Genomic DNA, 11046 nt, shown 5'->3' with positions numbered 1-11046 from the left:
AATGATTGATATTGTGTTTATGATGGTGCGGTGTGAGGAAGCTGTTTGCAGGAGTTACAGACCAAGTTTTCACAGAACAGTTTGGACAAAAGTGTCACGACATCAAACGCGTCATCACGACAGGCAGAAGCGACAGAAGCTACGGTTTCAACACAGATCTGAGCAGATTACACTGAACATGAACACTGATCGCCTCCCTGCTCCGTCTGTCCTTCATCTCCACCTCCTTTCGTCCTCTGAGCTCCGTTTACGGCGTCCGCCTCGTCTCGTTTATCGCCCACCGTCGGGCCTCGCTCACTTTTTTTTTTTACGCGCCCCGATGAGCGCCTCGCAGGGAGCGTGTTAAACGTTATTGGCTGAGTAAACGCGGCGCAGGTGTTTCTCTGCAGATGCTCCACACGTGTTGTCCTCGCCCAGCCTCGTCTCCCCGCTGCTTTAACGAGCCGTGTTGTTTCCTTGTCAGATACTCAGCGGGTGTTTTTATGGAGCCGCAGGCAGAAAGCGCTCACAGTAACAACCTCTGGTGCTGCGGTTTGGGAGCATGTGTGCTATGGATTACTGAAGCCTGTAATGAGCGTCTCCACTGTGAGAAGGGGCCTCCGGGGAGCAGCAGTTTGTGGTGTCTGGCCTGGAGAAAAGGCCTCGTCCTGATCGAAAGCACAAGAAGGAGAGCGGATCGTGTTCTTAGTTTGAGTGTGTCAGGCGGGTACGAGTGCTCCAAACTGTCTCTCCAAGAAAACAACACGCATGTTGAGTTTTCTGATCCAATATTCAAACCTCTGGAAAGCGTTAAGAGTCCGGCTCGAGGCCAACAGGATCTTTGGAGTGTCTTGGAGGAGGAGGGTGGGGGAGAGGGGGGGGGGGGGGTGTCGCTGCGTCCCGCTCAGCTGCACTCCTCACAGTTGCAGGCGAGGATATATCTGTACGTGGCGGTGATGCGAGTTCCGCCGGCGCAGCGAAGCCTCACCGCCTTCAGCTTGGAGGTGTGCGGCCGGCAGCAGGAGCAGGTGCTCTTGAAGGGCTGTTTGAGCACCGAGCTGAAGGAGATGAGGGGGTCGGAGCGGGTGGTGTGGCTGCAGTGACCCTCGCAGCGAGCCAGAAGCACCATCTGAAACACAAAATAAGAATCAGTCTGAAGTGTTCCTGGGGAATCCGGCGCCGTCCTGCCGGGGAAAACAGTAAAAAAGCTTTTGCACCCTCTGAACCAAATTCACAGAATAAATGTAAAAGTTGAAATGAGCAGCAGACTGGGCTGCAGAGCGGGTAATATCAGTGCATCCTGAAATGATCCATTAAACAGTCAGAGTGAAAACATGTCCGCTGAAAGTCATCGGTGGCGAGAGATGATCATCACTTTAAAAAGCTACGATCTGACTTTATTATTAATCGCTAAAATCAGTCTGGGGCCGTCGGGGATTCTAGAGTGCGTCGGGGCCCTAAGAGGCCCCTCCAACCAACGCTCATGTGAAATGTCCGCCAGCGTCCTCGTCTCTCTCTCTCTCTCTCTTTTCACTCGCACACTCTTTAAGTTCCTTGGCTTTCTTTCACTGACACACTTTGCTTTGCACAGCAGTAATGCATGCGATGCTGAGGATCGCCCCCCCCCCCCCCCACCCCCCCGAGGGAGGTTTCCTACAGTCGTTGCAAAATTTGCAAATGTTTAACCACTGCTGTACTTCAACGTCTGTCGGCCCTCAGGGGCCCCCTACTGTCCTCGGGCCCCAAACACTTAATCCACGTGTGGAGCGCGCACTGCGAGGACGTTTCTGACTTTGCTCCATTCAGGGATAAAACTTTTGTTCTAAACGATGTTAACTCATATTTTTAAATCTGACAATCTTCACTCTGTTTTTTGGGATTTTATTTCTGTATTCATTTAAACGTTATTATTTACATTTGCATATTTACTTCATCTCTTTTATTCTTCATCTCTTGGACGTCTGTTATTTGGTTTCCTGTTGATCTGACGTTTGTTAACCCTTTGCACAGACAGTATAATTGGAGGTGATGCTGAATCCATCCCACAGGTTGTTCAGGCTGAAGTCTGAAGGTCTCGTGGAACAATGAAGCCGAGTGTTTGTCTGCTCACGTCGTCTCACAGTTTTGGCCTTGCAGCTGCACACAGATAAGGAGACGAGCAGGTGGAGGAGTCACTTCCTCCTCCACCTGCTGGAGCTCAGAGCTTCACTTTCTCATGTTCACCCCTCTGCACTCATCACGCAGGCGTTAGCTGTTAGCGTTAGCCGCCGTGGTCGCAGCCTGTTTACAGACCTTAAACACACACACACGCCTCTCTCGGTGTTTCGTGTGACAACACAGCATGCTGAGCAGCTGCAGGCAGTGCACGCACGCACACACACACACACGCACGCACGCACGCACGCACGCACGCACGCACGCACGCACGCACGCACGCACACACACACACACACACACACACACACACACACACACACACACACACACACACACACACACACACACACACACACACACACACCCACTTAATGTATTCAGCTTTTGAACTTCAGCAGGTCACGATGACTGTTCGGCACGCAGATCGAACATCTTACAAAAACACGAACAAATCTTAAACCGAGTCTTGGTTCATCGTTGGTCCAGGTCTGGTCAAGGGCTCTATTGTGGAGTCACACACACACACACACACACACACACACACACACACACACTGATTAGTGTGGTGTTGTCCGGCTGACATTCCTCCGCGTGTCGCCACATTCCCGTCGCTCCCTAAACAGACTCCTGTGTCATGTCCTTCTGTCAGCTGCTGTGTGTCGCCACCCGTGTTCCCACTTTGACAGAAGCCTGTCTGGGGCCACCGCAGGGTGACACACACACACACACACACACACACACACACACACACACACACACACACACACACACACACACACACACACACACACACACACACTGGAGTGTTGTCGCCACTTTAAGACCATTTGTCTTTGTCCCAGCTGAGGATCAGGCTGTCAAACGGTGACAATTCCTCCTCTGTGACGCCTCCTCCTCCACCTCCTCCTCCTTCTCCACCTCCTGCTCCTCCTCCTCTCTGTCCACACTCCTCCTCCTCCTCTCTGTCCACACTTCTCCTCCTCCTCCTCCTGCTCCTCTCTGTCCACACTCCTCCTCCTCCTCTCTGTCCACACTCCTCCTCCTCTCTGTCCACACTTCTCCTCCTCCTGCTCCTCTCTGTCCACACTTCTCCTCCTCCTCCTCCTCTCAGTCCACACTCCTCCTCCTCCTCCTCCTCTCTGTCCACACTTCTCCTCCTCCTCTCTGTCCACACTTCTCCTCCTCCTCCTCTCTGTCCATACTTCTTCTCCTCCTCCTCCTCCTCTCTGTCCACACTCCTCCTCCTCTCTGTCCATACTTCTTCTCCTCCTCCTCCTCCTCTCTGTCCACACTCCTCCTCCTCTCTGTCCATACTTCTTCTCCTCCTCCTGCTCCTCTCTGTCCACACTTCTCCTCCTCCTCTCAGTCCACACTCCTCCTCCTCCTCCTCTCTGTCCACACTTCTCCTCCTCCTGCTCCTCCTCTCAGTCATGAGCAGGACGATAAGGCTGATGATGCTCCTCTACATTTATTAACAAACACAGGGATCAGACAGGTGAGATTAAAACCTTGGATGAGGATGAAACGTGTCACGATGAAAAAGTGATTTTAATACGATGAATCACAAAAAGAAAAAAAATCAACCACGACTTTCTGCAGCTGACGGCGGGTTGAAGCTAAACAGAGTGTTTTCTGATAATATGTTCAAATACTTCTTGATTAATCAACATGTCAAGTTGGCAGAAAATGAACGGCAACTTTTTTTTCCATCCGTCTGTTTTCTTCCACTGATCCGAGGTCAGTGCACACAGACTTCCCTCTCTCCTCCTGCGGGATTACAAGGCATTCCCAAATATAATCCCTGCTGCCTCCTCCAATCCCAGGCAACCCAAACAACCTCGACTGGATCTCAGAACTCCAAATGAACATGCATAGCTCTCTGTCCACACTTCTCCTCCTCCTCCTCCTCCTCTCTGTCCACACTTCTCCTCCTCCTCCTCCTCTCTGTCCACACTCCTCCTCCTCCTCCTCCTCTCTGTCCACACTTCTCCTCCTCCTCCTCCTCCTCTCTGTCCACACTTCTCCTCCTCCTCTCTGTCCACACTCCTCCTCCTCCTCCTCCTCTCTGTCCACACTTCTCCTCCTCCTCTCTGTCCACACTTCTCCTCCTCCTCTCTGTCCACACTTCTCCTCCTCCTCCTCTCTGTCCACACTCCTCCTCCTCGTCTCTGTCCACACTTCTCCTCCTCCTCTCTGTCCACACTTCTCCTCCTCCTCCTCTCTGTCCACACTTCTCCTCCTCCTCTCTGTCCACACTTCTCCTCCTCCTCCTCCTGCTCCTCTCTGTCCACACTTCTCCTCCTCCTCCTCCTCCTCTCTGTCCACACTCCTCCTCCTCCTCCTCCTCTCTGTCCACACTCCTCCTGCTCCTCTCTGTCCACACTTCTCCTCCTCCTGCTCCTCTCTGTCCACACTTCTCCTCCTCCTCCTCCTGCTCCTCTCTGTCCACACTCCTCCTGCTCCTCTCTGTCCACACTTCTCCTCCTCCTCTCTGTCCACACTTCTCCTCCTCCTGCTCCTCTCTGTCCACACTTCTCCTCCTCCTCCTCCTCCTCCTCTCTGTCCACACTCCTCCTGCTCCTCTCTGTCCACACTTCTCCTCCTCCTGCTCCTCTCTGTCCACACTTCTCCTCCTCCTCCTCTCTGTCCACACTTCTCCTCCTCCTCTCTGTCCACACTTCTCCTCCTCCTCCTCTCTGTCCACACTTCTCCTCCTCCTCCTCTCTGTCCACACTTCTCCTCCTCCTCCTCTCTGTCCACACTTCTCCTCCTCATCCTCTCTGTCCACACTTCTCCTCCTCCTCCTCATCCTCTCTGTCCACACTTCTCCTCCTCCTCTCTGTCCTCACTCCTCCTGCTCCTCTCTGTCACACCATCGTTGTGATGATCTGGTGGTCTGTCCTGTGCAGGTGGATAAACAGCTGCTCGGTCAGACGTCAGTGAAGTGTGACAGAGAAACAGCCTCACGCTGGGATTCAGCCCTGAGCTGCTTCCAACACCTGCTCGCTGCACTCCGAGTCAGAAAATTAAAAAAAGACCAAAGAAGTGATCACACACGCCAGCTTGAACAACTGCACGCTGCTCGCCAAAAAGGAAGCCGGAGAGAAGGCAGACCGCGGCGGTCACGTGTTAGGCGTGATTAGCACGTCGCTACATCTGTGTGCAGGACGCCGTCGGACGCTTAAACACACGTTTATCTGTCTTCTCTCTGCAGCCCGACGAAAGCTGGCAGAGTCAGGAGCGACGGAGAGGCCGAGATGAGAGTCCCAGCTGAGGTGCAGAATATGTCTGCAGCGTGGCCCCTGTCCAGAATACACACACACCTACACACACACACACACCAAAACAAAGCAAGCGTGACTCGTCTAAATGACTGAGAGATGGAGATAAAGCGAGGGAAGGGAGAAAGGAGACACGGGATTGGCTGAACAGACGAGGCTTTCAGGGGGAAACAGGAGGAGAAAAAGTGTGTGAGATAAATGACTCGGCGGTTTGTTTCAGAGGGTTCGGGGGTTTTTTCATTATTATTTTTGACTGATGGTGATTTAAAGTTTTCTTTGAGTCTCCGAGGTTCGGTTTGGAAGAAATCGTTTCCCTTATATTTGTAACACTTTAGTTCATTTGTCAGTCAAAGCGTCTCTGTTACCTTAAACAAACGGAGGCCAGAAAGGAGCGGGCGACCACAACGAGGCGGGTTAGCTTACAGTGTGTGTGCGTGTGTGTGTGTGTGTGTGTGTGAGGACAGGAGGAAAATCAGGTCCAAATCTTAAATCCATTTTGAGTTTTATGCATCTGAGGGTTTTTTTTTTTTTTTTTGTGGGAACCTGAGCTGCGTCTTCTGCCCAGTCTGACTCCAAAAGAAAAACTGCCCGTGTGTGCGGATTATTCTCCGTGCAGCTGGCAGCTCGTTGATTGCAGGTTTGTTTGAAATTCCTTGTTTGAAATTCAAAAAAGAAACTTTGAACAGAAGTGAAATCTTTCGTTGGAAACCATCGTGCGTGTCTGGACCTGGACTCTTTTCGGTTTGAGGTTTCTTTTTAAACCAGGAACTGGATTTCAGGTCGACATTTGGGAAGCTCATCAGGAAAGAAAAATTGTTTGACACGTTAGCTTAAAAAATCACCCGAGTGATTCATCGATGAGCAGAAGTGTTGGAAATTCATCTTCTTAAGATCGATGAGTGAATGAATCTTTGCAGCCCTGCTGGAGAGAGACGGCGAGCGGGACGATGGCAGAGACACAAAAGGAATCTTATTTTTAACATCCATGAAATAAAAGCCTGCAGACACTTTGATTCTGGTCCAGCGCTCACGAGGACGAAGAAAACCTGAACTGACGTTTTTTACTTCTCATGCACGATTTTCTTTTTGCTCTCTCTTTCAATCTTTCTTTGACTCATGTGATTTTGTTTCTGGGTTTTTAAAACATGTTTAATCTTGTTTTTATGATGCAAATCTTTCTCCTCACATTTTTTTCTTTTTTTCATGTCTTGCATAAAATGAAAGCCGTTGAAATAAAAACCTCCGAGTGGCAGCGACGTACCTTCGAGTTGCATTTATAAATGGGGTGTGTGATGGTCTCCACAAAGTGGTGCCTCATGCAGCGCTCCGGGTCCGAGTCTCCCAGGTGCGGGTGTGCGTTATCGCTCGCCTTGTTGCTGCTTGCAGACTGCACGAGGCCCAGCAGGGGGCAGCACATCAGGACGAGCAGCAGGCCGGAGGGGGGGCCCACGGAGAGCGACATGATGGGGACGGATCCCACAGGAGGGTCCAAAACTTCACTTCCTCCTTTTTTTTTTCTGATCCTTTAAGGTGTTTTATGTTTCAGCTCTTCGGCCTCTGTCGGGTCTTTGTTTTGTAATCTCGAACGTTGAGCTCTCAGTCAGGGAGTTGTAGGGAGACTGGTCGTAGGAGGGTTTCTTCGTCGGGACGCTCCATCCCCCACAGTCTGGAAAAAAAAGACAAACAGGAAGGCATGAGTGGGAAAATGAAGTGATAAAGACAAGAAAAGAAACAATATTGTGCGTGTGGGCAGAGTGTTTTGTCTATTAGACATTTCTCATCCAAGAGAGGGATCACACGCGTCCCTGCAGACACGTTCTCACGTGTGTGTTTCTCCAAACCTGGCTGCATACATTGTCTCGTTTATTCCTTGATCGCCCCTGCACACACACGTACGTACACACACACACACACACACACACACACCCTGTGCTTATATTACAGAGCAGAAACTTAAGCCGTGCACAAACAGCCTCCGAGCCCGTTCCTCTCTGCAGGAACGACTTTTTCATTAAAACAAATCGCTCTCCCATCGAGCCCTCTCTCTCTCTCTCTCTCTCTCTCTCTCTCTCTCTCTCGTGAGTGTGAACCCTCGGCTCGTCCCGCTGCACACGCTCTCCTGTTTTTATGTTGTTTTTTCTCTTTCCAGCCTCCTGCTTTTATTGTCCTCCTGATAATGGGCTGCGTGTTCAGAGGGCGAGGAGCGGGGCTGCTAACAGGCAATGTGTTGTGAATTAAAGAGAGGTGTGTTTACACGAGGGGGGGGTCGAGGAGCGCAGTGAACGAGGGCAAAGATTTAAGAGTTATTTTTATATTGTTACCTGCTGTATGTGCACACGTGTGTTTAGACAAGCTTTAAATGTCTGTGTTTGCAAGAGAATTCATAAATATAAAGCCACACTATGAAGTATGAAGGTTTATATGTTGACAGGATCTGTCAGAGATGTTTCAGACTGACTGAGCGTTCAGGAGTTTGTCTCGAGGACTTTGACCCGTGGATTTGTTTGCAGCGTTTAATCGTGTTTTCAGTCAGATGTTCCCCCTGCGTCAGTCTTTTTACATTTTACACTGAAATCACGAAACCTCCACCAACATCCTGTTTGCAGCCCCGATGTTTTTCTAGTCGTTTAACCTGAACGTTCCTCCTGAGAGAAACAGGAAGTATCATGTGGCCTGTTTGAATAAATACTCCCTGAGATGTTTTGTTGGCCCGTCGAGCGAGTCACCCATCAGCACCTCCAGCCCTGCGTCACAACCTTTAGTGTCTCCAGCTCTCCTGCTCGGGTCAGTATCAGCTTCAGTGGCGCTGTCGACCTCGGCTTTAAACGCCAAAATCAAACTCCACAGGATTATTTAACCCTTCAGATCCGAACGGCGAGCTGTTGAGGCATGCCTGCAGGTGAATCAAGATTCATGCAGGTATTCAAACATCTTCTCCTCTATATATTTTAGGCTACTCACATGTGCAACTTGTGAGCAGGTACACAGAAACAAATCTGCTGTTCGGCCCCCAGCTGACCTCCCTATGAGCCCTGACCCACCAGGCTGGAAACGTGTATCCGATGCAGCCTCCAAGTTCTTGTTAAAAACATTGGATGCAGCGCGGCAGCTTCATTAAACTCCAACAGACGCAGAGAACAACCTGAACTCCTCGGATGGAAGAAACACTAATTGGCCACAGGTTTTCTGCATTGATTGGTCGAGTGTGTGCGGCACCATGAGGGCTCGTTACCATCCAACTAATTTAAACAACATTTTGGTTCAGGGCCCCTTCGCAAAACAAGCCAAGGTAAACAGCTAATACTGCAAGAATTTCACCCTTTTCTTTGTTCTGAAGACTCCTCTCCTCGCATCCTGTGTAGCAGAGAGAGAAAGAAGCTAACGGGTGATCGAAGTGGACAATTTAAAAGCCAAAGCACCGAAGAAGCAGAGTGGGATTTTCTACCGTGGTGCATGAAGAGTGAAAGGCTTGACGAGGTCAAAAAGCTGCAGCAGCAGTATGAAGATCAACTTCACTGATGTGACACCTGAATTTATTTCCAAGTATTAAAAACATTTTTTTACCTGTGTTTCTGTTTTCAAGTCGATGCTAAATTAAGAAAACAGCACATCAATAGATATCACATACTCGGTGCGTATTGAAAGTGCATCAACCAGCAGGGGAGGAATATGGACGCCGTTTTGGCTGCATTTGGAGAAGAAGTGGTTTGATGCAAATTCGCGACAACAGGCGTCAAAGGGTTAAAAGATTGTCTCTGCTGAATCCTGGAACAAGAAACTAATATGATGCAAACTCCTCTTCTCCATGTTCCTCTGACTCGAGTCCGTCCACAAATCCTCCCAATGATGAGAAAAGTCCATCCTCTACGTCGGTCAATGATTTCAACCCCCCACTAGTGGCCGGTGGCTGAATTGCAGTTTTAGTGCAAAATCAAAGGTCAAAATATGAAGGATAAATGTGACTGGTAAAATTTAACCTGTTAGTTTCCCAAACACGCGTCAGCCTGCTGTTGATTGGTTTTGAAGTCATCAGCTATAAAACACAAGTCTTCAATTTATACTCCGGTTTAAAAAAAACCCAAAAAAACCAACCCATTAAGATAATTGGTCCAACAACAAATAATTAATGCGTGTCCTCTTTGCTCAATAATTCACCGAGAGGATTGAATGAAGGGAAACATATTGGATCAAAACCAATCACATTTACTGCTTCACTCATGGAGACAGAAGAGCAGCGACCTTCTCGTAAATCACAGACTGAACCAACATGTGTTTCTATTAAGCAGACATTAGACTTGGCCCTACCGACGGAGCAAAACTAACAAAACCATCCCACTTGTAAACACAAGGACGAGCCAAATGTTGTCACTCTGGTGTACGGCCAGCTCGCTCCTCTCTGATTAATAATTATTTGAGCTGGCGAGACGTCCCCACAACACAACCTCTTATTGCTCAGTGAAGAGATGATTTTCTATTGATTAACATCTGCTTGTGATGCAGGCGACGAAGGGAGTCTGACTCGAGCCACGGCCGTATTCGAACAAGGACGTTCCTCACTACAAGGTGACTATGTCATCTTAATCACTCTCTTCTGTTGAGTCGCGGCGAGGCTTTGAAGCCGGCGTCGATACGCGGCTGGCTCGGATAACGGGGGCTTTTGGGATATTAAAGGGAGATATGTGAGCGAGTCGGTTGAAGCTGTGTGAGTGTGCGACGCCTGGCTGCCGCTCCACACTGGAGGTTGAGGCAAAAGTAAACAAATTCAGAAGGTTTGGGCAGGATGAGGGCAACACGCATGACCTGAATTTGATTTTTGGATGCTCTGGATGCATCCATCACTTAACCCCAATCTCATCCAAGCTGAACGATGAACAAACCCAAATGGTTGCAGACCACATCTTTCCTGGATCTGTCGATTGGAAACCATTCCATCATCCACGAAGACTTCTGATACAATCACAAAGAAAACAAATCAAATCTACATCCCCCCGCCTTCGTCCTCCATCGGTGGCCTCTCACACCCTCCGTCTGCTTCCACGACTTCGTCCATCATCGACCTGACAGAACTAATATTTGTCCCCGGTGCAGGGGAATCTGTGAGGGAGGAGCGCTGGCTCAAATCGCTCGATGTCACCTTGAGTGTTTACTGATGTCATTACAAAAATGAAGGATGCATGAGGTATGTTGGCAGCGGCGCTGCGCAAAGTAAAAGTCGATCATTCTGAATTAGCCCATGACGCTTCAGCCCAATTTAAGTAAACAACTTCACATGAGGACTATCGATGAGAGACTGCTGCCAGACTCCGTCCAGAACGACTCAAGTAAGAAAGTCAAAGTTTCCATTTGGCAGGCGGTTCCAATATCTCGAAGGCAAGGCCACCGTGTCTGTATTTATCTAAATATGTTCATACTCAGATGAATGTTCGCTTTGAGGAAAGTTAAATAAGACTAACGGTTCAGTCCGTCGTGACATTACTGACACGCATGCACACTCAGACATCGGTTAAAGAGAAGGATGTGTGACGCTTTGTTGTGTGGACGCCTGGAAAGTCTGGAAACATCCGGAATCTGCAGGCACGGGACAAGATGTTGGCATCGGAAGCGTCCTCGTTTCTGTTCTGGGGTCGAA

At 49.4% G+C, this 11046-nt stretch overlaps 1 protein-coding gene across 5 annotated transcripts in view; it reads right to left on the bottom strand.

The window, feature by feature from the left end:
* Positions 1–11046, bottom strand: part of ndp (norrin cystine knot growth factor NDP) — a 20057-nt gene continuing 9011 nt past the window's right edge. For 4 of the 5 annotated variants that reach the window (XM_079357101.1, XM_079357100.1, XM_079357102.1 and 1 more), the window contains 2 exons: positions 6679–7083; positions 1–1108 (listed from right to left, as the gene is read on the bottom strand). In XM_079357101.1, the coding sequence (XP_079213227.1) occupies positions 884–1108; positions 6679–6879 (426 nt within the window). In that variant the 5' untranslated portion in view covers positions 6880–7083 and the 3' untranslated portion in view covers positions 1–883. Of the gene's footprint in view, positions 1109–6678; positions 7084–7258; positions 7865–11046 lie in introns of those variants that run through there. The other variant, XM_079357104.1, reaches the window with a different exon arrangement.

Source organism: Symphodus melops, assembly GCF_947650265.1.
Source record: "Symphodus melops genome assembly, chromosome: 12".
In the NCBI taxonomy this organism is placed as follows: Eukaryota; Metazoa; Chordata; class Actinopteri; order Labriformes; family Labridae; genus Symphodus; species Symphodus melops.
Note: the sequence above shows the minus strand (reverse complement) of the source record. Positions and strands in the feature narration are given on the sequence as shown.